This window comes from Pleurodeles waltl, chromosome 5 (assembly GCF_031143425.1).
Source record: "Pleurodeles waltl isolate 20211129_DDA chromosome 5, aPleWal1.hap1.20221129, whole genome shotgun sequence".
Taxonomy (NCBI): domain Eukaryota; kingdom Metazoa; phylum Chordata; class Amphibia; order Caudata; family Salamandridae; genus Pleurodeles; species Pleurodeles waltl.
In genome coordinates, this window is record NC_090444.1 from 1,370,499,363 (window position 1) to 1,370,526,763 (window position 27,401).

General features: G+C 50.7%; 1 protein-coding gene across 1 annotated transcript in view; it reads right to left on the reverse strand.

The window, feature by feature from the left end:
- LOC138296482 (uncharacterized) overlaps positions 1-27,401 on the reverse strand; it is a 1,064,486-nt gene that overhangs the window by 477,119 nt on the left and 559,966 nt on the right. The window contains exons 43-44 of the mRNA XM_069235627.1: positions 16,464-16,572; positions 1,089-1,216 (exon numbers count right to left, since the gene is read on the reverse strand). Of these exons, the coding sequence (XP_069091728.1) occupies positions 1,089-1,216; positions 16,464-16,572 (237 nt within the window). The remainder of the gene's footprint in view (positions 1-1,088; positions 1,217-16,463; positions 16,573-27,401) is intronic.

Here is a 27,401-nt window from a genome sequence, read left to right on the forward strand (position 1 = left end):
ACCATATACTAGGGAATTATAAGGGTGTTCCAGTATGCCAATATGGATTGGTGAAATTGGTCACTAGCCTGTTAGTGACAATTTGTACAGAGAGAGCATAACCACTGAGGTTCTGGTTAGCAGAGCCTCAGTGAGACAGTTAGGCATCACACAGGGAACACATACATATAGGTCACAAACTTATGAGCACTGGGGTCCTGACTAGCAAGGTCCCAGTGACACATAACAAACATACTGAAAACATAGGGTTTTCACTATGAGCACTGGGCCCTGGCTAGCAGGATCCCAGTGAGACAGTGAAAACACCCTGACATATACTCACAAACAGGCCAAAAGTGGGGGTAACAAGGTTAGAAAGAGGCTACTTTCTCACAACTACATACCTGCTTTTGACCATGTACAGCTAGTTTCATGTTATACAAATACCACATACATACATGCATACATACACAGAGAAGTTTTGAGACATGGGAAAAGTGGGCAATTGACCAAGGCCTCCACCTACCAGGGCACCACTGGGAAAGGGAAGTTTTGCTTTTTCATACTTCTCTATATTTCTCTATCTCATACTTTAACATATAATTCAATATATTTTGGCATCATGGGGTTAAATTAGCAGAAATTGGGTGATACAATTGAAAATTGCTCTGACCAGGAGCCCTCAAAACATTCGTTGCCCTGGGCCCAAAACCCTTAACATGACACTGTACATACATAATGGCGAATTATGCCATTTTCATATTTCTGCAATAATTTTCACCCAAGCATGTTTACAAGTCATCAACAATGCATTTAGCAGTGAGTCTACTATTTAATCGTATATACCTAGCAGCTATAAAGTTAATATATGTTCTTTCCATGATTGTTTCACATAATATTATAGCACATATTTACATGTCTATTATCAGTTTGTATTAGAGGTGGACGATGCATGTAGTTAGGATGAAATACTAACAGTGTAATATTTTACCATTAATGATATATGGAGCCCAGGCATCAAACAGCATGTACAAATGCATCAAAAAAGACAGGGCTTGTACTAAGATTGCATATATGAAATATTGCAATATACAACTGACGATTCTTACCTGTGACATGGCCAGGAAACATTTCTCTGTGGTAGGATTCATTATGAGCTGAATTTTGGCACCATAAAATTCACAGCCATACTTATATTGAGCATCCAGTATATTTAACTCATGTCTGAAGTGTCCATCTGTAACATAGAGCAACATTTGTTTCTGGTTTAGTGGTTTAGACGGTGTACCATAAACCAGTCTGTGAATTACCTAGAAATGATATGCGTTTTAGAAATTAACCAAATCATACTTTTATAACAAACCTAAACACACACTGCTGCCCATCTTATATTAATTGTATTTATCATGTTGGTTTTGTGGATTTTTGAGGCAGCCTTTTGACAGCTTCAACAAAGGAAGTCATCAGCTATGTCATATCATGTAAATTGGCAATCATGCCACAGAATTAGTAGATTATGGTGGTCATTCTGACCTCGGCGGTAAAAGGCGCCTACCGCCGGTCAGAAATCCTCCATAATCCCGCCGCGGTCGCGGTAACCCGCCACGGTCATTCTGACCTGCAGCAGCCAAACCTCCGAAAATCCGACAGCCACAACCGACCGCCAGACCAGCGGGCGGCGGAAAGGTGGAGGTGACCAAACCTCCACCGCCACGCCAACAGAAATACGCCCATGCCATTACGACCCACGAATCCACGCGGCGGTCATTCAAACGCGGTATTCCATTGGCGGGACACACCGCCGCGGTCAGAATACACACAAACAAACAAAACTCAGCCACATTGGACGATTTGAATCCCACACACCTGATACACATACACACACCACTCCCACACACACAATACAATATAAAACACCCACCCACATCACCCACAAACCCCTACGCAAAAAAATTCTGAAAGAAGGCCAGAGCGAGACACCAGCATCCACAAACTAACAGCCACAGCCACTCAACACCATCACCCACACACTATCCACACACAAAACAACACACACCACCACACTCAACACACTTAACTACACATACTCCACCCCACACATCATACACACCACCCCATGGCACCCCAAAGACAACCCCGCTTCACAGACGAAGAACTCAGGGTCATGGTGGAGGAAATCGTTCGGGTAGAGCCCCAGCTGTTCGGCACACAGATACAATACACCAGCATTGCCCGGAGGACGGAGCTATGGCAGAGGATTGTCGACAGGGTCAACGCAGTGGGACAGCACCCCAGAAATCGGGAAGACATCAGGAAGCGATGGAACGACCTACGGGGGAAGGTGCGTTCCATGGTATCCAGGCACAACATCGCCGTGCAGAAGACTGGCGGAGGACCCCCACCTCAACCCCCACAATTCACATCATGGGAGGAGGAAGTCTTGAACATCCTGCATCCTGACGGCCTCGCAGGAGTCGGCGGAGGAATGGATACTGGTAAGTTGAAGCTTCACCACTGCTTCCCCCCCACCTGCATGCCAAATCATACCCCAACCCTCACCCCCATCCTCGAACACCACCCTCACCCCCACCCCCATCCTCACCCCCACCCTCACCCCCACCACCATCCTCACCCCCACCACCATCCTCACCCCCACCCCCAGCACACCTATTCCCCGCCAATGTCTCACCATCACAACCCACACATCCCAAAACCTAGGCCTGCATGCGTCCACTAAGCATGGACACCCATCACCAAAGCATGCCCAATGCATATACACATCCCCCCCACAAGCCACCCTCACCAAAGCCCCCACACACGAATGCCAGCACTTGGGGACACGAGAACCCATAGATACACCCATATGCCACACATTGAAACTATAACCATACCTCTATACCCCTGCAGGACCCGACCGTCAACACACCGCGGCGGAGGGGCCAGAATTTTCCACACCCCCCACCCAAGAGGCCGTCAGCGATGACAGCAGCTCTGTCGACCTGGACACCGATGACCAGCCCGGACCATCGGGGACCTCTGGACAGTCGGTTCCCCTCACACAGGCCCAGGCCACTACAGCCCCAAACCCCTCTGGGAACACCAGCACAGCTCCCACCCAGCGGGCCCATGCCTCTGTCTCCAGGGCGCGTCAATCTGCGGTGTGTCTACCACTACAGGGCACCCAGGATAACCCACCACCCCAACAACAACAGGGACCTGGGGGCAGTGGTAGTGGGCACACCGGCCAGGGGGCAGAGGCCCAGGGAAACAGGGCAACTCGGAGGGCAGCTGTGCGACAGGGGGGGGACGGGCCCAGGGAACCCACTCTCCACGAGGTCCTCACCACCATCATGGGAGCATACAACCGCTCCCAGGAGACGATGGCGACGGTACTGGCCCGGTTCCAGGAGATCCAGGTACTGCAGGAGGAACACTATCGGGGGTACAGGGAGGACATCAGAGCCATCAACACCACCCTGGTTACCATGGTAGGGCTGCTGCAGGACCTCGTCAACACCAGGGCGGACACTCAACAAAACTCAAGGGCCCCTGCCACTAGCCTGGACCAAGAACAGCCAACCACCTCCGCCGGCGCTAGTGGACAGGAGGCCCCCGCACAGCAGCAGCCCACCAGACCCCCACCTCCTGCAGGAGAAGAACCACCCCGCAAGAGGGCCCTGAGATCTCGCAAGACAGAGTAGGATGTCAAGACCCCCGCCAGCAATGGATACCACCTGATGTCATCCCACTGTCCCACATTGTCACCCTGTCCATCCTTGAACTGCCCATGCTCCATCTCTCCACAGGCCTCTGGACAATGCACCTGTGTGACTGTTACTCTGGACTCTGCCATGGACATTCCTTCACCATAGCCCCCACCCACTTGAAACCACCCATCCCATTTTGACCACTTAAATAAACACCAATTTTGCACAAAACTATCTGGAGTCTGGCTGTGATTTCAATATATTGTAATTGACATGACAGTGCAAATATGTCCTTGTACATGGTGAAGTCAACAAACAGCTGCCACAAAGCTGTAGTCCATGGGGAAACGAAGCACAGGACTCGTAGTGGGGACCCCAGATCTGAAATAGGGAGGGAAAAGCCAAAACTCAGTCATCATACACTGGGGCAAATAGACAGGCAGCAGAGATGCAGGAGAGTAGTTAACAGTTACTAAATTATCTTTGAAATGTTACCTGTGTCCTATTGGAAGTACTGTTCAATGATTCTGTCCCTGTTGTCTGTTTCAGCCCCGTCGTCTTCCTCCTCGTCACTCTCCTCAGGTTCCACCGCTGCCACAACACCACCGTCTCGACCATCCTCCTGCAGGAAAGGCACCTGGCGGCGCAAAGCCAGGTTGTGAAGCATGCAGCAGGCCACGATGATGTGACACACCTTCTTAGGTGAGTACATTAGGGATCCACCTGTCATATGCAGGCACCTAAACCTGGCCTTTAGGAGGCCAAAGGTGCGTTCGATCACCCTCCTAGTACGCCCATGGGCCTCATTGTACCGTTCCTCTGCCCTGGTCCGGGGATTCCTTACTGGGGTCAGTAGCCACGACAGGTTGGGGTACCCAGAGTCCCCCACTAGCCATACACGGTGTCTCTGTAGCTGTTCCATCACGTAAGGGATGCTGCTATTCCTGAGGATGTAGGCGTCATGCACTGACCCTGGGAATTTGGCATTGACATGCGAGATGTACTGGTCAGCCAAACACACCACCTGGATGTTCATTGAATGGTAATTTTTTCTGTTCCTGTACACCTGCTCCCTGTCTCTTGGGGGAACCAACGCCACATGGGTCCCATCAATGGCACCAATTACGTTGGGAATATGTCCAAGGGCGTAGAAATCACCCTTCACTGTAGCCAATTCGCCCACCTCAGGGAAAATGATGTAGCTCCTCACGGATTTCATCGGGGCAGACAACACTCTGGATAACACCTTCGAAAACATGGGCTGAGACATCCCAGAAGCAATTCCCACTGTTGTCTGAAATGACCCACTTGCCAAGAAATGGAGTACTGACATGACCTGCACCAGAGGGGGAATCCCTGTGGGTTGGCGGATGGGGGACATCAGGTCGGGCTCCAGCTGGGCACACAGTTCATGGATAGTGGCACGGTTAAGACGGTAGGTCAGGATAATGTGGCGTTCTTCCATTGTCGACAGGTCCACCAGCGGTCGGTACACGGGAGGATTCATCCGTCTCCTCGCCCAACCCAGCGGACGGTGCCTAGGAAGGACAACATGGAGCACACAGTCAAGCAACCCACAGGTACGTACTCACAGCTAGCACAGTAAACGATTCTCTATGCAGTGAATGGCGTGTCTGAGTGGCTATGCAAGGCCTAGGCCTGTGTGACGCAGTTGAAATTGAGCCATGTGGGCCCTGGAAATGGCGGCTGCCTGACCTGTGAAGTGTGACAATGGGATGTGAGGTCAATGCGCTGGCGTGGCACACCGCGGCGGGCGGCGGGCGAAGACCGCGGCGCGAAGCCGCATTGGTTAACATTGAAGCCTATGGGTTTCAGGAGCCAATGGCGAAGGGCGCCGGCGGTGGCGGGACGCACCGCCGCGGTACGCACCGCCGCGGACGTGACCGCCATTTTCTATCTACTTATCCACTTGCGACTTGAACTTTCACAGGAGAGGACCTATACTGCATGTGTTGCTGTGACCTCGGTCTGGAAGGGACAATGGCTGCTGCGCCTGGGGAAAGGGCCCCTGCCTTCACTGGAGAGGAGTTGGAGAAACTTGTGGATGGGGTCCTCCCCCAGTATGCGCTACTCTACGGTCCTCCAGACCAACAAGTGAGTTTAATTCAATCTGGATTTGGGGCCACTGGCTGGCTTGGGGGCCTGGCGGGGGGCCTGGCGGGGATGGGGGGCATGTTGGGCCTGGCGGGGGGCATGGCGGGGGGCCTGGTGGGGATGGGGGGCATGTTGGGCATGGCGGGGGGCCTGGCGGGGATGGGGGGCATGTTGGGCATGGCGGGGGGGCTGGCGGGGATGGGGGGCATGTTGGGCCTGGCGGGGGGCCTGGCGGGGATGGGGGGCATGTTGGGCCTGGCGGGGGGCCTGGCGGGGATGGGGGGCATGTTGGGCCTGGCGGGGGGCCTGGCGGGGATGGGGGGCATGTTGGGCATGGCGGGGGGCCTGGCGGGGATGGGGGGCATGTTGGGCATGGCGGGGGGCCTGGCGGGGATGGGGGGCATGTTGGGCCTGGCGGGGGGCCTGGCGGGGATGGGGGGCATGTTGGGCATGGCGGGGGGCCTGGCGGGGATGGGGGGCATGTTGGGCCACTGGCAAGGAAAATGCTGACAAACTTGAACGTGGTATTTCTCCCTCCCTGTACGTGTCACATAGGTCCGCGCCCATGAGAAGATCGGGATTTGGCGTGCCATCGCCAAGGAAGTCCGGACCCTGGGGGTCCACCATCGACGGGGCACCCACTGCCGCAAGAGGTGGGAGGACATCCGCCGCGGGACCAAGAAGACCGCCGAGTCTCTGCTGGGGATGGCCTCCCAACGTAGGCGGGGTGCCTGCCGTCAACTGAGCCCCCTGATGTTCCGGATCCTGGCGGTGGCCTACCCTGATTTGGATGGGCGCGTGAGGGCAGCACAGCAGACACAAGGGGGTGAGTACAAGCATTATCTACTCTGTTGTCGCGCAGTGGAGGTGTCTGGGTGGGGGAGGAGGGCTGGGGGTCCCCCTAGGCCAGGGCGATATCTGTAGGCTGGGCACCCCCGTAAGCCCCTGTGTCCCCAGCCACCACCCTCAGTAGTTTGTCAGTACAGCCATCCCTGGGCCGTGTCATCCATGGGTGCAGTTGTCAACTCTAGGCGTGTAGGGCATGTTCCACGGAATGCGTAGCGGACCCCAAGTGCGCAACTTAGTGCAGGGGGCATCTGTGTCTGTCATGTCCGCTAACTGTACCGGAGATCCATGTACTCAATATCCCTTTATTTCTCTCTCCCCCCCCCCTTTTTGTTTGTCTTTCTGTGCTTGTGTGCATCAGCATCATCAGGCGGAGGAGAAGTGGCCTCGGGGCAGGAGGGAGCTGCATCTCACATGGCCCAGGAGGGCCATGCCACAGAGTCAGACTGGACCAGTGAGACGGAGGGCGAGGGGAGCTCCACGACGGGGACGACTGGACCCTGCAGCGACACGGACACGTCCTCGGAAGGGGGCTCCCTTGCGGGGGTGGCACCATCCGTGCCCCCCGCCATTACAGGTACAGCCGCCACCCAGAGCACCATCTCCGCCCTCCCAGCAGCCCCTCAGCGTTCGCCCCATGCCCGCTCTGCCAGGAAGCCGGGCATCTCCTTCGCCCCAGGCACCTCAGGCCCTGCCCCTGTTACCCCCGCTGCCCTCAGTGAGGAGGTCATTGACCTCCTCCGAACGCTCATTGTTGGGCAGACTACCCTTTTGAATGCCATCCAGGGGGTGGAGAGGGAGGTTCATCGCAGCAATGCGTACCTGGAGGGCATTCATTCGGGTCAGGCTGCCCATCAGCGATCGTTCCAGGCCCTGGCCTCAGCACTGACGGCAGCCATTGTCCCTGTCTCCTGCCTCCCTCTACTAACTCCCTCCTCCCAGTCTCCTGTTCCTCTGCCTGTCCCACCCACACCATCAGACCAGCCTGCACACACCTCAACACCCAAGAGAAGCTCATCCAAACATAAGCACCACAGATCACGCAGACATTCACACACGCAACATTCCGATGCAGACATGCCAACAGTCACTACCACCTCTGTGACCCCCACCTCCTCGTCTCCCTCCTCCCTCCCTGTGACGTCTACACTCACACCTCCATTCACCTCACCATCAGCCAGTGTTTCCATCACCAGCACACCCTCCACTCCAGTCCGCACACGTGCAGTCACCACCCCCACTGCCATTTACATGTCCCCTGTGTCCTCTCCCACTGTGTCTGTCACCCCCTCTTCCACACCACACAAACGCAGCCACCCACCCACCCAACAGCCATCCACCTCACGACAGCCTATCCCTCCTGCACCTGCACCCAAAGACAGCAAACGTGACTCACCTACAACCACATCCTCTCCCTCCACTCCCATTCCCACTGTACCTCCCACTCTCCATTGTCCCAATAAACTCTTCCTCGCCACTACTAACTTCTTTCCTGACCCTGAGCCCCCCCCTCCTTCTCGTCGGGGTAAGAAGAGCACCTCAGCCACCACCAGCCCTGCAGCCCCCTTGACAAGGGTGCAGGGGTATTGGAGCCCGCCAGCCCGCATGTCTGGATCTTCGCCCAGCAGCAAGGGGACAGCCAGCCCACCCCCTGGGAAGAGGAGCAGAAGGCGGAAGGGGCGCCGCAGGAGCCCGCCTTCTACATCCCCCCCGGACACCACCCAGAGACAGTCACCAGCCACAGCTCCAAAGGGAGGAAAGGGCCACAGGCCCACGACTAAGGAGGGCAAGGGCAGCAAGTCGGAGAGGTCAGGCAGCAGGCCTGCTGCCCAGGAGGAGCCCACAACCCCCATAGCCGCTGCCCCGGGAGGAACCGGCACAGCTGCCCCGGGAGAGCCCACCACCCCCATAGCCGCTGCCCAGGGAGGACCCAGCCCAGCTGGCCAGGAGGGCCCCACCACCCACAGCCCAGGTGGGCATTGAAGGAGCACCATCCCCGCTGCCCAGGAGGGCACCACCAGGCAATGAGCAGTTGGCCATAGACCGGCCGCCGTCTCAAGAACCGCTGAACTGGGCCCTTCAAGGCAAGGAGCGCTGAACTGGGCCCCGCCGTCTCCAGAACCGCTGAACTGGGCCCCGCCGTCTCACGCACCGCTCCGCTGGGCCCCGCCGTCTCAAGAACCGCTGAACTGGGCCCTTCAAGGCAAGGAGCGCTGAACTGGGCCCGCCGTCTCCAGAACCGCTGAACTGGGCCCCGCCGTCTCACGCACCGCTCCGCTGGGCCCCGCCGTCTCAAGAACCGCTGAACTGGGCCCTTCAAGGCAAGGAGCGCTGAACTGGGCCCCGCCGTCTCCAGAACCGCTGAACTGGGCCCCGCCGTCTCACGCACCGCTCCGCTGGGCCCCGCCGTCTCAAGAACCGCTGAACTGGGCCCTTCAAGGCAAGGAGCGCTGAACTGGGCCCCGCCGTCTCCAGAACCGCTGAACTGGGCCCCGCCGTCTCACGCACCGCTCCGCTGGGCCCCGCCGTCTCAAGAACCGCTGAACTGGGCCCTTCAAGGCAAGGAGCGCTGAACTGGGCCCCGCCGTCTCCAGAACCGCTGAACTGGGCCCGCCGTCTCACGCACCGCTCCGCTGGGCCCCGCCGTCTCAAGAACCGCTGAACTGGGCCCTTCAAGGCAAGGAGCGCTGAACTGGGCCCCGCCGTCTCCAGAACCGCTGAACTGGGCCCCGCCGTCTCACGCACCGCTCCGCTGGGCCCCGCCGTCTCAAGAACCGCTGAACTGGGCCCTTCAAGGCAAGGAGCGCTGAACTGGGCCCCGCCGTCTCCAGAACCGCTGAACTGGGCCCCGCCGTCTCAAGCACCGCTCCGCTGGGCCCCGCCGTCTCAAGAACCGCTGAACTGGGCCCTTCAAGGCAAGGAGCGCTTAACTGGGCCCCGCCGTCTCAAGAACCGCTGAACTGGGCCCTTCAAGGCAAGAACCGCTGGCCCTTTGGCAGACGTGGCAGGGCAGGATCTATCTCGGGCAGGGCTGCAGGATGTCCTCTGGCCAACTTGCCTCCTCCAGTGGCAGTGGGGTCTGTTATGGACTGTATGGACCGTGGCTTTGCACTCCCCAGGATGGCCCAGTGGGCAGGCCACCCACTGTATGGACTGTTTGGACTGTGGCTTTGCTCTCCCCAGGATGGCCCAGTGGGCAGGCCACCCACTGTATGGACTGTATGGACTGTGGCTTTGCTCTCCCCAGGATGGCCCAGTGGGCAGGCCACCCACTGTATGGACTGTTTGGACTGTGGCTTTGCTCTCCCCAGGATGGCCCAGTGGGCAGGCCACCCACTGTATGGACTGTTTGGACAGTGGCTTTGCTCTCCCCAGGATGGCCCAGTGGGCAGGCCACCCACTGTATGGACTGTTTGGACAGTGGCTTTGCTCTCCCCAGGATGGCCCAGTGGGCAGGCCACCCACTGTATGGACTGTTTGGACAGTGGCTTTGCTCTCCCCAGGATGGCCCAGTGGGCAGGCCACCCACTGTATGGACTGTATGGACAGTGGCTTTGCACTCCCCAGAATGGCCCAGTGGGCAGGCCACCCACTGTATGGACTGTTTGGACAGTGGCTTTGCACTCCCCAGGATGGCCCAGTGGGCAGGCCACCCACTGTATGGACTGTTTGGACTGTGGCTTTGCTCTCCCCAGGATGGCCCAGTGGGCAGGCCACCCACTGTATGGACTGTATGGACTGTGGCTTTGCTCTCCCCAGGATGGCCCAGTGGGCAGGCCACCCACTGTATGGACTGTTTGGACTGTGGCTTTGCTCTCCCCAGGATGGCCCAGTGGGCAGGCCACCCACTGTATGGACTGTATGGACTGTGGCTTTGCTCTCCCCAGGATGGCCCAGTGGGCAGGCCACCCACTGTATGGACTGTATGGACTGTGGCTTTGCTCTCCCCAGGATGGCCCAGTGGGCAGGCCACCCACTGTATGGACTGTATGGACTGTGGCTTTGCTCTCCCCAGGATGGCCCAGTGGGCAGGCCACCCACTGTATGGACTGTATGGACTGTGGCTTAGCACTCCCCAGGATGGCCCAGTGGTCATGGAGTCCCCTCGTGGATCTGGCGTCGTGTACTCAAGTGGCTGAGGTGCCCCCCCTTCCCTTCCCCCTGAGGTGCCTGTCCTATTTTCTTTCTGATGCCCCTGCAGTGTTCTCTCCGTGGAGTTCTTGTCGTGGGACTGGGCCTTGCCCCTTTGCACAGGACCCCTGTGATCCACGGACAGTGGTTGGACTACATTTAGTAGCTGTGTATATTTTGTACATAGTTTATTTATTTATTGGGATTACTGGTGTACATATTTCAATATATCTGCCAGTTTATGATCTCTTCTTTTGGTCTTTGCATTATTTCGGAGGGGGGTGGTTTGTGGGTTGTGACAGTGATCTGTGGGAATGCATTGATGTGTGTGTTGTAGTGGGTGTGGGTGGGTGGGTGTGTGCCGGTAATCTTTTCCCTCCCCTGTGTCGTAGGTGCAGTACTCACCGATGTCTTCTGCGCCGCCGGGCGTGCTCCTGGTATATGAGCAGGTATAGGAGTGCGGGGATGACCTGCAACTCTGGTTCCATACTGCCGGAATCTCGCGTGGAGTGCGTAGAGGTGAGCGTTTTCCCGTTCGTAGTCTGTTTCCGCCGTGTTCTTATCGGCGGTGCTCCCGCCCCGGAAAAGGTGGCGGATTGGTGGGTCGTGATAGGGTGGGCGGTACTTTGTCTGCCGCCTGGCTGTTGGCGGGGACCGCCGCGCTGTTTGTTTGTACCGCCGTGGCGGGCGGAGTGTTAATACGGCGGGCTGTGTTGGCGGTTCCCGCCAGGGTCAGAATTGCATATTTTAGACCGCCGGCCTGTTGGCGGCTTGGCCGCCGCTTTATCACCGACCGCCAGGGTCAGAATGAGGGCCTATGTGTGTGTTTAGAAAACTAGTAATGTTAAAATGCTTAGCACGCGTGCAAGTGAGAAATGCCATCGCTAAATAACATGTCAATATTATGTTAGTGTTGGCCATTTTTCGACCTGTTTTCCAGTCTTAAAAATCAGCTGTTGTGTTAGGCAGTTTTCTACTGCTTTTCTGTTTTGCGACTAAATAGGCTTTAACATTTTTCAGACTAGAAAAATAGAAATCAGTGGTTAAACTGTCCTTAAATTAATTGTAATGTAAGAGAGAGAAAGCTGGAGAAACTCGACTGACAAATTCACTCGATATGCTACTTGGAAGTCACTTCTTTTCAACTAGTTATACATCTGGAAATATAAAAATGAGCACTTAAATAAAATTAGTTCATTTTTTAATCAGAAAATTGAGTTAAAAGGTCATGTTCGACTGCTGTCTTGGACAGGAAGAGCATCATCTGCGCACTCCACTTCTCTCACGTCACGATCTGATACAGCATGACACTCTCAAAGGCAGCAGTGTGTGAGGGAGTTCAGCCAACTACATTCGGACAACGTTTAGTAATAAATAAAAAATGAACTGAGGTGCGAAGACTCTGTCTGTGCTGAAATTGTCATGTTCACAACAGAGGAGCACAGGGACCAAAAAGAACACAACTCAAAGTGTTGAGATCTGTGTTTCCAGGACTTGGCACTACAAGAGTGTCCGACTGGCCCATAGTGCAATCTGGCAGAGCCAGAAGGGTTGGTTTTATAGGTCACAGTATGTGGGACGTTTTCTGGCTATTTATATGCCTGTTTTGTGTTAACTGTAGCTTTCCCTTCTAGTACCTCAAACATTACTTGCAACAAGCATAAATACCTTGCAAAACAACTATGAAGGGTGCTTTTACAAGTTCAAAACTGCCCCAGTTTGAAAACGTGGGTCAGTTTCTTTTAGCTATCTAATTCACTAATGTGGGACACTTTTATCCAATTTTGTTTTGGTGCCCTGGACCTTTTTGTACCCCAGACTGAGCCTGGGCTACAATGTTTAGTCTTGGTGGCCCACTACCCTATATACACCATGAGAGCTTGTCATTTGTTGTTGCTCTATGCTCCGCAATCAAAATTAATCTACTTTTTGTGTAGGTTTAAAGATGGCTGTCATTTCAGAACCTACTGTCTTGTGCTGTATGGAGAAAAACATCGTGCTTCAGACATAAAATTCTAATTAAGTGCTTTCTTTTTTTACTTAATTGGTTTTTATAACTTTGGGTTGCAACTAGCAGCTACTTTTCAACACAAGTGTATTTCCGAAATACAACAATATTTATTGTGTGGCTCATTTGGCAAGTTGGTAGCCATGGAAAACCTGGGAGAGGGGAAGTCTTCAAAGCTCCGCACTGAAATGGTGCGGCTGCATGCAGCCCTATTCTTTCCTTGCTGGGGTTAGTTCCAGTGGTAGCTGAAAAGTGAGGAAGACCTCTGGCAGTGGAGAGTCTTCAGATAATTTTTATAAGACCATTCTTAGACCTGATACTCTGCGGTGGTGTTTCCCCAAACTTTTTTGCTTTTTCTGGTAGGTTTTGCTCGTTCCCCACCTAGTGACCTTAGGGCCATGGACCCTTTCCAACTGTAAATACAGTGGGTAAAGGGCACGTGCACCTTCCCGTATATGTTTGGAAGTGGCGCAGGCATACGTGTGGCACTAGCACCTATGGTGCTTTAAACATATAGCTTCCTGAATTATCAGGCCTGGGCGAACATGCACCTTTGATGCTTTTAAACATGTGTCCAGTCTGCCAATACAGGCTTGCATGTGCGCAAGGCATTTATGCCCAGAGAATGAAGAATGCCCATGTGTATTTTCTCTGCACAGGAGAGCTGCTCTGCCCCATGGTTAACATGGGAGAAGTGTTACAATTACTTCAAGATGCAACAGTGCATTGAAGCAGAGCAGCCTCTTGTTGTTTACTATCACTGGATTCGTCTTGACAAACCCCTTTCTATGGTAAAGGTGGGTTTGACAACAATCATGGAGAAATGCCACTTCTAGAAAGTGTCAATTTCTCTGTCCTACACTACTCTGTATACTTTTTAATTAGGCTTGAGTCCACACTGGAGGATGGAGGATCACATCTGTGCATTCCCCAGCGACAGCTATAAAACTTTTGCACACAACTGGAATGAAGACACCTGCCATTTGTGGGCCTGGCTGGATGGATTGGAGGGAGAGGTTCTGACACTTGGCCTCGCTGAACCAGATAATGGCTCCACTAAAGATTAAGATCTGCATTTCACAGCCCCATGGCAAATGGGGCTGACATTTAGAGGAGACATCTGTGGTTCAAAGGGGAACCCTTGAACCTCCCCCAACTTCAAAGGCACATTACAGCATAACTTCTAGTGCCCCACTGCAGCAAAGTAGAGATACACTTGCAGGCACATGGTGCACACTGCTAGAAGAACATGTTGTGCACAAGTAGCAATTACTGCCCTAGGAAGGGACCGCACACTCTTCCTGCATCGTGGCTGGCCTGGACAAACTGGTTCCTGCTGTGTGACACTCTGAAGTGTGCTCTGCAAGGGCTTGTTGGCTTGCCCCCTGTTCTCGGTAGAGGTCTCAGGGACATCAAAGACACCCCAACAAGGGATCCACACCTTCTACCTGCATCATCTGGAGAGCAGTGCCTGCATTGCCTGCTGGACATCAACTGGGAGCAGCGGTTCAGGTGTGGAACCAAGTATGGCATCTGGAGACCAGATTAACCTGGTGTGGAGCATTCAAACTACTGCCCGCATTCAAGGAGTGTGGCCCTTCATCATGGGGTGACGGCACACATAAGCATCTGGTTGGTAGTGAGCGGATTCACTGGTTGCAGGACCCCACGTGGCATGCCTTTGTCGAGTGTGCTGCATTTCTCTTGTGCATCACCTGACTGCATGCTCATAGCGTGTGTTGTCCAATTCACTTGGAGGTGCAGTGTCCTATTCTACCTCATGCAGCACCACTGAAATTGCATCTGTGTGTGTGTGACCTGTTTGTCTGGTGCGACCCAAGTCATCGTGCACCAGACGTGGTGCCTCATTACAGGGAAGTATGGCATTGGTAACTTTTCTTGTGTGTACAAATCTGTCTGATGCGATTCAAGTCATTGCGCACTAGACATTGTGACTCATTTCAGGGAGGTGCAGATTTGGTAACTCTTTCTGTGCAACTGGGACTGTATCAGGCGACTCAAGTCATTGCACCCCAGACGTTATGCCTCTTACCAGGGAAGTGCAGATTTGGTAACTATCTGTATATTGGAGCGCCTAGTCGGGCGGGGGCCACTGTGAACAGCGTGTGTCCCAGAGTGATCCTCGACCCCCGGGCTTGGCAGACCGGGTCCCGTGCTGGAAGACACAGTGTGGAGACCCCTGAGTGAACTCCCCGAGTGGTGGCCAGATCTCCACTTGTCGACTATTGCTTTATCAGCCGTTATCACTTTGCTTCCCCCCACCTTTGCCCCAGGGTCGTGAATAAGTGTAATTCCGGCCTCAAGTGGCCTAGTATGCAGGGGAAAGGGTGCTATCATCTCCAGCTCATGAGGGGGAGGGGTAGTAGGAACTGGTTGGAGGGTGAAGGAAGTTTGGGACCCAAGGGTGGGTTGGTAAGTGCAGTGACCACTAACCTGCCGGATATCAGTGCACCGCATTAGGGTGCTTGGAGCAAGTGTGAGTGCATGCATGTTATACTAGCCTGCCAGATATCTGTTACACTGCACAGCACAGCGAGTGAGTGGGTGTAACCTCCTGTGACTGACTACACCGCACAGCGGTGTGGTGTACACGCTGTTACTTGGTCTGAGGACTATGACGGTTGACATTTGATTTTACCTGTACAGCCTAGGCAGCGGAACTATCTAAAAGTGCTGCTGTTCTCAGTATGTACACATTGCTGCTGTCGTTGTGAACTGGGTGCATCCTGGAATCCTGTGACACTGAATTGGGGAAATCGCTAGGGTGTGTCTTGTGCTGCCAGCATGCTGGCACCGCATTAGGATGCTGGGAGGGAAAGTATTATTTTTCACACATGTGCATACTGCTAATCTCATTTTAACACAGTTGGGCCTAGTATTGCTAGTGCTATTTCTAAATGTGATTTACGTCCAAATTTAGATGATGTTATTGTTGTGTCGATTAATGTGATTGTTGAATCCAAACTTTATTTACATACACCTCATGTGAAGTCCTTTTTGTGACGCTCAGTGTATTTGTTTTGTGGTAGTGCAGTACCAATGCTTTACACATTGCTCCTGTGACATCTCTGACTGTTCTATACCACACTAACCAAGGTTGAGTGCAGAATATACAGTGAGTGTAATCACCCACCCGTGACAGGAGTGGTGGTATCTGTCTGGGTAGGGTCCCACCTCAGCCAACCAGAACGTGCCGCATAAAACAACCATCAGCTCTGCTTGGTTCTTTCAATCCAGAGTTGTGGCTTGCGCTGATCAGAATTACTCTGTCTCATTAGGTTTCTCCGTTTAATCCCGTCTGAAGGATGATGTTTGTTATTCTTGAGCTCAAATTCCGATAGTGAATGTAAAGCAGGGTTCTGTAAGTAGTTATAAATATTTTTTCTTTTTAACCCTTTAGACGAGTTATAGATGCAGTCATTACAAAGGAAGCTATTACTAGATGCCTTATGCTCTTTCAAGACTTTTTGGTCTCAATATAGTTCTCAGTGTTTGATAATTCCTTCTAGTTACCATTCGTAAAGTCACATAGTCAAGAGAGCCAAAAATGGCCAACAATATGGTAAATTTCCAAGAAAAAACATGTATGTCTGCACACTAACGCACAGTAGCACAGGACAGATGACCAAATGATCTATCTGGGCACAATCACTTACCTTTCTCTTTCAGATAAAACCGTGTGGCTCTCTTCCAGTCAAAATCTGTAGCTTCGCGGATTTTGCGGCTGGTGAAACTCTCCATGACGTCGTGCAGATAAAGCACATGCTGTTAGAAAACAACAGATTGCAACCTTTTACACCAGTCAATGTGCATACAAGACAGTGGCAAAAATGCTTCAATCAGCAGCTTGCTGGAACCTCAGTGACAAAAATCAGTATTAATTCTGAGCTATCCTAGTATCCCAAGGTGGCTCACAAGGCCCTTTTACACTTTCCTACACTGCAGCTAATTCTGTTTGAATGTAACAAAAGTTGAAAACTCAATGCCACCTTTGGAATGCAGCTCAAAGTTTGCGGGAATGAAAGAACCTGCCGTGCGAGCAGTTCTGTGCATTCAGCAACAACCATCATGCAGTTCGACATGTAAAATACATGTAACAGCCTTTTCTCAGGTTCATTAGAATCGTTGTGAAAATGTAGGGTATTATAACATCAATGGGGCTGCTGTAGATGTAAAGGAAATAAAAGGAACAAAATAAAGCAGTTTTTCAGTCGTCGACAGATTCGAATCGTAGTTCAGCCACACAGTATTTTATAACATTGCCTATGGCATACTGTTTTGACAACCTAACTGATTTTATGAGATCTTTTGGTAGAAACACTCTGTGATCTACACACTTTTGTTACGGCTTTCTTTCTCTAACACGAGTTTCATTCGTCAAATAATACAAATATTTTGGCGTCATTTTTGGAATAAAACATTTGTTGCTTTATAAAGCTTGTGATGCCCTTTTACCCCTCTACTGAAACGAATAATAATGTGACATTCTGGTTGAATGATCTATTCTTTCTGACCGTGGTTCCTAACCTTAGGACTTCTGTGCATCTCCACTGAATCATTAGTGGAACACCGCAACCACCCCACCACCCACTGAATCATTATTGGAAACTGGGTACCCCGACCTAAGCAATTTATATGATTTGGACCTCAAAACACTAGATACAAATAGAAAAGCAAGTATATATCAAACAAATGTTCTAATATTGAAATATTTTGTGTAATTCACAATCAAATCACAAAGACAAAGTTTTGAAATGTTTAGTTTTGCTTCCTTATTTGTACATATTTTAATTGCTTTTAATTGCTTAATTTTTACCTTAGTAAATTATGAAAACAGTTTTGGACTCTTAAGTACGCCTCATGTCTTCCAAGAGTTCCTCGGACCACAGGTTAATAAACACTACTCTATGAGATCTAATGCCAATGACAAAGAAATTATAGTCTATAAAGTTCTCTCAGGGATCTCTTTCTGTTATACATATGTATGTACCCAGATCCCTGTAGGCGTAAACTGCTGCCTTATTATTGTAGACCAAACACACACCTCCCAAGCGTCCACCACAACTCTAGTCACATTCGAGAAAAAACAAATTGTTAATAAGGTCTTGAGATTAGTGCGTGTACCAGTGTTTTAAATTGGGGTACTCATTGATACTAAGTACTGACTTTTCTCTCCTTGAGAGCCGGAACTTCTCTTGGGCGAAAGAGTGTACCGCTACGTTTGCAGCTCGTAACTAGGTTGTCAGAGTGGAGTGTATTTTGTGCCACTCTAAAAGCCAGTGTCAATGCAGTCCAGCCATGAGCCCTTGTTGAATTATTCAGCTATGGTTTATATGCATTGCGTAGGAAGCTGGCCTGGTGTGTGGTGGGTACCTAAGGTACTTACACCTTATACCAGGTCCAGGTAACCCCTATTAATGTAGTGAAGGCAGTGTCTGGAAACCAGGCTCTCTAAAGGTAGCTGTGGATGAGCAACCAAGGCTTATCTAAGAGACATGCCAAGCTTATGCAATACCATTGTAGTCACACAGCACTTACACACATGAAAGAAAACACTCAGTGTTACAAAAATAAAGGTACTAGCAATAGGAGGTAATACATTATGGGGGTCATTACGACCCTGGCGGACAGCAGTAATTTTGGGAAAGGTACTGCCAACAGGCTGGTGATACCTTTTCCCAAATTATGACATTGGCGGTTTGGCTCAAACCAAACCGCCAATATACCACTCCGTCCGCCAGGGTGGTAACAGCCTCCGGGCTGGAGACTTCGGTCTCCAGCCAGGTGGCCGTCACAATCCCATCCTCGGGATTATGACCCCGCCTACTGCCATGGTTTTCGTGGCAAATCTACCGCCCCGAAAACCATGGCGGTAGTCACTATCAGTGCCAGAGTTTTCCTTCCCTGGCACTGATAGGGGTCTACCCCACCCCCTCCCCCTTCCAAGAGTCCTTCCGCTCCCTCTCCTGACCCCCCCAACATCCACAAACCCACACATGCAGATACACACATACACACTCATACACACATGCATACCCGCATCCACCCACGCACATACATACCCACACCCGCAACACACACTAACATACATTGTAGCACATACGCATTCACAACACACACTCACATTCATTAATTCGTGCGCGCATTCCACGCAACTCACACCTGCATGCACGCATACAAAAACAGACACACACACCCCCACACACATAACACCCCTACACACGCACACAACACCCCCACCCCCACTTCTGTCGGAGAACCCAACTTACCTGCTTGCAGGGGATGCTCCGGCAGGAGACGGGACGCGGTGCTGCTACCAGCAGCAGAGTCCACCAGCAAAACACCACCAGGCCGTATCATGGCTCATGATACAGTAGGTGGTGTTTTGCTGGCGTGGTGCTGCTGGCAGCAGCGCCACCTTACCGCCGTCCGCCGCCATGACTGTCGACAGAATACCGAAAGACTTCTGGCGGTATTCCGTCTACGGTTATAATGCGGTTGGCGGCTGGTAGCCACGGCGTGTTGGTGGCCGTCGCCGTAGGTGGCATTCACCGCCAATGTCATAATGAGGCCCTATATATATATATATATATGTATATATATATATATATATATAGAGAGAGAGAGAGAGAGAGAGAGACTAGTTACCAGAAATAGGCATAGAAAATGTTAGAAAACAGTGCAAATGCAGTTAAACAATAGTTACCCTATTAGGAGTCCAAACCATAAAACCAGAAAATTAAAAATGGAATGCGAACAGAGGACCCCCACCTAGGTAAGTGAAATGTGTAGAGGGGAGCTGGGGGTACTAGGAAACGCCACAGGTAAGTACCACAGTGCCCCCTAGCACACAGGAGAAAAGGAGTAGGTTAGTGGATTTTCCCCAAACCCACCAAAAGGAAGGAAAAGAAGAAAATGCAACACCCAGACAAGACTGCAAGAAACTAGCGGTGGACTCCTGAAGAGGAAGACCTGTGGAAGAAGGGGACCAAGTCTAAAAGTCACAGAGAAGTCCAGGACAAGTGGGAGCAACTACCCATCCAGAAGTGGATGGAGGAGTTGGTCGACAGTGATGTGAAGAACGTCAGTACTGCAGCCCTGGAGTCCGTGAAGAGTTCCTGAGGAATGCAGACGACGTCTCACACTGGAAGAAGAACTGCAGCTGGGTTTTGGTGCAGGAATTCCACCAACAAGCCTTGGCAAAGGCAAATGTCGCAGTTGCCAAAAAGTGGGCCTGCCGGGGATCAGCAAGGCCCAGGAGGACTCAACCCAAAAGGGCGAGTCAGAGGGGACCCTCAGCAAAACAGAGCACCCACAGAAACAAAGGCAGCACCCACAGGAGTCCCACAAGACGGGGCCACAGGAGTCGCAGAAGAGCTCACGCAGCACAACTGGATAAGGGTCCTATACCGTAGGTGAACCACGCAGAGGGCTGTGCATAGCAGGAAGGAGTGCTGGGGGCTGGAGCTACACATGGCCTGAAGATCCCTTGGAGGAGATGCAAACAAGCCTTGACAGCTGCAAGAGACGCAGTGCATGGGGGTACTGTCCTGCGTGGAAAGGCAGGGGCTTACCTCCACCAAAGTTGGACAGCTGGCAGAGAGGACCAAGGGAACTATTCCAGACCGCCACATCCTTCACTCCAAGGGAGATTAATTTTCCCTTCTCGGGCAGGCTGAAGACTTGCACAGCTGGGGAAATGTTGCAGAAGCTTGAAGGAGCCGTGAAAACAATGTTGCAGGAAGAGTCTTCTTTGTGGATGCAGATTGTCGGTTCACAGAGGGTCCAGTCGTGGTTCCAGTGGTTAGAAGTCGAAGTAAGGTTGCAGAAGAGTCCTGCTGGAATCTTGCGAGCCAAATCTGAGGACCCACTAAAGAGAGAGACCCGAAATAGCCCCGAAAGGGGGATTGGTCATCTAGCCAGGTGACCACCTATCATGAAGGCGCTCTGACAAGCGTCCCTGTCAACCTTGGATTCAAGATGGCACAACCCAGGGACCCTCTGGAGGAGCTCTGGGCACCACACCGGGGGTGGTGATGGACAGGGGAGTGGTCACTCCCCTTTCCATTGTCCAGTTTCGCACCAGAGCAGGGACTGGAGGTCCCTGAATCGGTGTAGACTGGTTTACGCACAAAAGGGCACCAAATGTGCCCTACAAAGCATACCAAGCCAGCGCCTATTTCCAAAGGGAGAGGGTGTTACCCCCCCCCTCTCCCAAGATAATCTTTTGTTCAGTCTTCCTGGGCATGAGCTATTCAAGCAGCAGGAGGGCAGAAACCTGTCTGAGGGGTGGCAGCAGCTTGGGCTGCCTGGAAAACATTGAAAGACTGGTAGTAGCAATGCTGGGGATCCTCTAAAGAGCCCCAAAAGTGCATGGAATAATGATTCTGACATGTTTTGATACCAAACATGCCTAAGTTTGGAGTTACCATTATGTACCTGGACATAGGTACTGACCTATGTCCTGTACACGCATAAAAAGGCATCCCCACACTCACAAAGTCCATGAAAATGGAACTGGAGTTTGTGGGGGTACCTCTGCTAGTGCAGGAGGGCCCTCACACACAGATACTTGCACCCTGCCCTCTGGGCTAGGAGGGCCTTCCATAGGGAGGACTTACAGTAACCTGGTGCAGTGGCCTGTAGTGAAAAAGGGTGCATGCACCCATTCACGCAGGCTGCAATGGCAGGCCTGCAGAACACTTTGCATGGACTTCCCATGGGTGGAATAATACATGCTGCAGCCCATGGGGATCCCCTGTTATCCCAATGTCCTGGGTACCTGTGTACCATATACTAGGGACTTACATGGGGGCACCAGTATGTCAAATGTGGGGTGAAAATGGTACAAGTTACCAAGTTAGAAGGAAGAGAGCATAATCACTGGGGTCCTGTTTAGCGGGATCCGAGTGAACACAGTCAAACATACTGACAAACAGGCAAAAAGTGGGGGTAACCATGCTAAAAGGAGGCTACTTTCCTACATATTGTCTCAGTCACTCCAGGGGAGTAGGAATGGAGGAAGTCTTGCATAATACTGTGATTGTAATTGCAGGGCCGAATCAGGCCCTATGTGGTCAAATTATAAGTGTGTCATAGGGACTGCTGCCTACCATGTGTCATGATAGCAGGAATCCCACATTGAAGTAATGGTAGCCATGTGCTCTGTGGCCACGTTGAGGCATTAGGCAGCAAGGCAGCCAGAGTGGAGGTACAGCAGACACTAGCAAGCCCCAAACAGCAGTGTGAAGTAAACATTGAAACTGATGTTTTGAGCACTGTGAATGCCTAGCCACATCTACCTCTATGTATGCATGTGCACATGTGAATTTTTTCCTAATGCCTGCCCCTATAAAATCTGACACAAGCCTACAAGTCCAGCCACACAAACCTTTCATGAGTAGACATGTGACCTCATGGTAGTGTGCATCCCTATCTCTGCCCAAAATTGTTTTCGTCTCTAGCACTGCCTGGTAATGTGTACCTCTCCTGCACTCTCCTTAAGTTGTACATCTACAACACTTCCCACCTGTATGTGCGTCTCCGGGGGTGTCCACTAGTGAATGCATCTCAAGCATTGCCCAGGACTGTGTGTATCTCCAACACACTCCCTTACCAGTATGTACATCTCCAGCACTGCCCACTAATGTGTGCATCTCCAACACAGTCCACTAGTTTGTGCATCAACAGCACGGTCCACCAGTGTGCACATATATACAGAGCGCTCTAAACTCAAGCAGCGATCATATCCATCATCCATCTTTCTATATTGGTGAGAGGGCATCTAAGTTTAAGGAACCAATAACATTGACTATTTTGGAGACTGTACTGTTTTTGTAAGTTGTCGAAGGATTTGAGTGCTGTACCTACTATTAGATCACGGAGTGTCGACACCCTATTGAGATCCAGTTGCCTGAATCCTTGTAGTTCCACCACCTGATGGAACTGCTGCCGAGCCTAGAAAGATATTTCCAGTGTCAAGAATTTAGCCAAACTAAGGGCTCTAAGTGTTGTGTTTCAAACTGTGAACACTACTTTTGTGGCAGGAGAAAGAGGAAGTGTAGTTGAGCTGTTATACAACAGGTGAGAGGTCTGAGTTCCCTGCCTTGCCCATCTTTCTGATGCATGCATATGCTGCATCATTGCATCTGCTGAACCATCACTATTAAGCATGACTAAGAGGAAAGTCCTGTAATTTGAAACTAAATCTGGAGTGGCGATACTCCCATCATAAGAATACTTGAAGCAATGTGTCAATGAGATCCACTAGATTTGGTTATCCCACAACACGTTTCTCAGCACTATGTTGTGGCAAGTAAAGAAGGAAGTGGGGAAGGTATATGGGACGTTCTGGAGCTGGTAGAGAAGGCACTGTACACAACAAGATCTTGAAGATCACTGATCAGCCTATGAAAGAAAGGGGGAGGGTGGACCAAAACCTGAAATCCTTAGTCAATCTGTTCAGTTGAGGTTCTAAGTATTTCCTCTGGGCTTGCAAAAACACATAAATGAGCTAAGAATGGTTGCAGTGTAAGTTACTGCACTCGAAATTGTTCCACAAAACAGGTGCTCAACTCCCTGGATTAAACCAGCCAAAAAAAAACAAGAATCATACGAATATTCAAAAGATGTGGGAGAAGCACTAAATAAATATTAACACAACAACCAGGTTTGTTCTGAGCGAGATCAAGTATCTCATTGAAAAAGTCGAAATTCAGAAGAAACACGTATGTAGTCAAAGTTATATTCTTTATTCTCATCTCGAAATATAGATGTAAAACACAGACACAGTTAACGCATTTCGTTTCAAGGATTGTGGGACTTTTTCAGGGCCCATAATGGTAATTCATCACAACCACCACTGTGCAAAGCTTCCCCAACGCAGGCCCTCCCATCGCAAATCTTTTGTCAATGGCAGCCTCAAAGACGTTGCAGGTTCTCGCATCGCAGCCTTGCAGTTCTTGGGTACTGACTCATCGACTCAACTGCGTAGCACATCCTTGATGTCAGACTTCGTATCTCAAGTCCTTGTCAATGGGACCCTCAACAACACAGAACCTCACATTACAGCTACTCGGACCTGACACATCACCTCAGCCGCGTGGCACATCCTTGGCACGGGACCTCGCAACGCTCAGCAACTAGGATTTAAGGTACTCTTATTCAGTGGGCCTAACTGGGTTCCTGTAGCCAGCCTGTGTTCTATCGTAGTCAGTCTGAACTTGTGACTTTGTCCTTGTCCGTGCAACCAGATACCCATAATTTGCGCTTTGTGCTTTTTTGTTCTATTTTCACTGATATCTTTCAAATTGCAGATCTCCAGATCTACTGGTTTTATTTATTAAAATGTATTCTATTTTTCTAACTTGGTGTGGGATTTTGTTTTTACTTTATTACTGTTTGAAGTGCTCAATAAATACTTTACACATTGTCTCTAATTTAAGCCTGACTGCTCAGTGTCAATCAACCAGAGACTTGAGCAAAGGTTAATTTGGAATTTGCTTGTCCCTCACCCTGACAAGGATTGTGGTTGCTGCCTGAGTAGGGTTTAATTTCCCCTCATACAGTAACCCAATTTCTTACACACTGTCCAGAGTTTTGGGCTGACTGGTGTCATGAGGAGGTGAACAGCCGGGGCAGCGGTATTTTACTAACTGAGATAATGGGAAATGGTTGTTCATCACTGGAACAATGCTACTTTAGCTGCAAATGTTGCTGTACCAGCATTTATTGACATCTCAAAAGTACTTACAGACCACAACTCAGTAACATAAAACATATTAAATTAAGAGTACAACAGAAACATAAAATGGGATAAACTGTGAAAGCAGAACACAACAAGCACAGAATAACTCAACAACACAATAATCCAGCACAACAGTACAAAAAGACATAACCACCACAACAACATAAAACACAACAAAGATTAACAAAATATACTTCTCACAAGTTTCCTATCACCAGATTTTTTTTAAATGCTGCTGGTAGAACCTGTGATGAAGAGGGCTGTGAAACTGTAGCCTGGTTATTATTCTTTGAGGGTTAAAGACGCACATATCAGGGTTGACTCGCTAATACTTTCCAGCGGAACAAATTATGCTCATCCACGAGCAATGTTGCACAAATTGCATACCTGTTTTAGCATTAGTTTCTCATAGACACCCAAACACCTGCTTAATGAAATGATACATTACTTCCCGTCATTCCTTCGCCTTCCTTACAGTTACTAAGGAAGGCGAGGGAGTAGGACTAGGAGTAATGCCATTATCGGCAAGTAATGGACGCATTATTTACCCAGGAGTTTTTCTTAGTGCATATCAGGTTCGAGCAGAAAACAGAACATTAATACAACTTTTACAGGATGAATACCAAACAAAATTACTTAGCACTAATCAAAGTTAACAGTGGAGGCATCTTGTTTAAATGGCGATTCTTTGAAGCTTGTGAGTGGGTTGAAGGGGCACAAAGGGGGCAGGCCTAGTTACGAATAGCCTAGTAATCCGGCTGTGGCTGATAGTACGACACAATATCATGATACTGAGGATCATCATTTTGAGCTAGCCATTAAATCCAGTCAATCAATCAGGATTTTTAAAGAGTGCCTAATCACCCGATAAGGTGCTTGCAGGTCCAGAGGCTTATTCGAACAGGCAGGTCTTGAGAGCCCTTCAGAAGTGAGGTGATGGTCTGGAGGTGTGTGGGGAGGCTATTCCAGGTTTTTGCTGCAACATGAGAGAAGAAGCGTCCTCCACTTCTGCTTCGGTAGATGCAGGGAGTATGGGTAAGTGAAAGAGAGGCAGAGCGTAGTCTTCTCAAGGGTTGGTGGAAGTTCAGGTGATGGTTAACGTACGTGGGTCCTTAGTTGTGTAGAGCCTTCTGTGCATGGGTCAGCAGCTTGAATTGGCATCTCTTCTGTACAGGGAGCCAGTGAAGTTGCCTGAGATGGGTTCTGATGTGGGTTCATAGGGGAGGGCCGAGGGTGAGTCTGGCTGAGGCGTTCTGTATGGTCTGAAGTCTCTGTAGTAGGAGTGTGGCAATTCATACGCAGAAGGTGTTTCCGTAGTCCAGTTGGCTGGTGATGAGGGCCTGTGTCACGGTATGTCATCTTGTGTGTAGAGGTAGCCACTTGAAGATCTAACGTAGCATGCGTAAAGTGAGGAAGCAGGTGGAAGAGACAGCATTGATCTGCGATTTCATGGTAAGCTTGTTGTCAATGATGATTCAGAGGTTTCTGGCATGTTTGGAGGGAGTGGGTCCTAGGTCTGATGGCTACCAGGAATCATTCCACTTTTTGCTGCTGTTGCCAAAGATTAGTACTTCTGTCTTGCCTGTGTTCTTCATCCAATCAGTAACACTTGTCATGCATCTGTGGAAGCAGGCTCTGGTTGTGGAAGGGTCATCGTTGAGTGAGAGGATGAGTTGGGTGTCGTCCGCGTAGGAAATTATGTTGAGACAATGGGATCTGACGATGTTGGCCAGCAGGGTCATGTATGCATTGAAGAGCATGGGGCTGAGAGATGAGCCCTGGGGGACACCGCAGGTGATCTCCTTGGGTTTGAAGATGAAAGGTGGGAGGTAGATCTTCTGGGTTCCTCCAGTGAGGAAGGAGGTGGTCCATCTGAGCGTGTCCCCTTGGATGTCGATGTGGTGGAGTCTTTCGATCAGCATGCATTGTCAAAGGCTGTGCTGAGAGGGCGAGGAGGATCAAACCTGCTGTTTGACCTCGGTCGACGAGGGTTCGATGTAGTCGGTAACTGTGATCAGGGCAGTTATGGTGCTGTGATTGCTGCAGAAGCCGGATTGGGAGGAATTGAGTAGTTGGTTCTGCTCCAGGTATGTCATGAGTTGCTTGTTGATGATATTTTCCAGTATCTTTGTTGGGAATGGGAGCAGGGAGACTATTCAGTAGTTTTTGGATTCTCTGGGGTCAGCGAAGGGTTTTTTGAGTAGTGGTCTGGCTTCAGAGTGTTTACTGGCATCAGGAAATGTTGCGGTGTTGATGGAGGTGTTGAACAAGGTGGTGAGTTCCTGGCCAATCCTTTGGTTTCCAAGGTGGAAGATGTATTGAGGGCATGGGTCTGTGGGAGCTCCCGAGTGGATGGATTTCATGATCAAGGTGATATCCTGGGTGTAGAGGATGTTCTAGGCGGTTAGTATGTGGTTCCTGTTGATTACAGTGGTGGCGTATCTGTCGAGGAAGTCGGTAGGTGTGGGTTGGAGTTCAAAGCTTCTGTATATGGCTTCAATCTTGTCTTGGAAGAAGTGGGCAAGGTTGTCACACAGTTCCTGTGAGAGTATGATGTTGTTTTTGCTGGCAGCCGGGTTGGAGAATTCCTTAACAATGTTGAAAAGTTTCTTGTTGTTGTTGGCACTGGTTTCGATGCATGTGGCAAAGGCCGTTTTCTTTGTTGCCCTCAGCAGGAGGTGGTACATGTTGAGGGAGGTCTTGAAGGCTGCTCTGTTGGAGGTTCCCTTGCTGGTGCACCATCTCCTCTCCAGCTGGCTGCTGTCTCGTTTCACTGTCCTGAGTTCTTGGGTGTACCAGATGGCCTTTTTGGAAGATTTACTCTGGATGTTGCTCTTGATGGGGATGA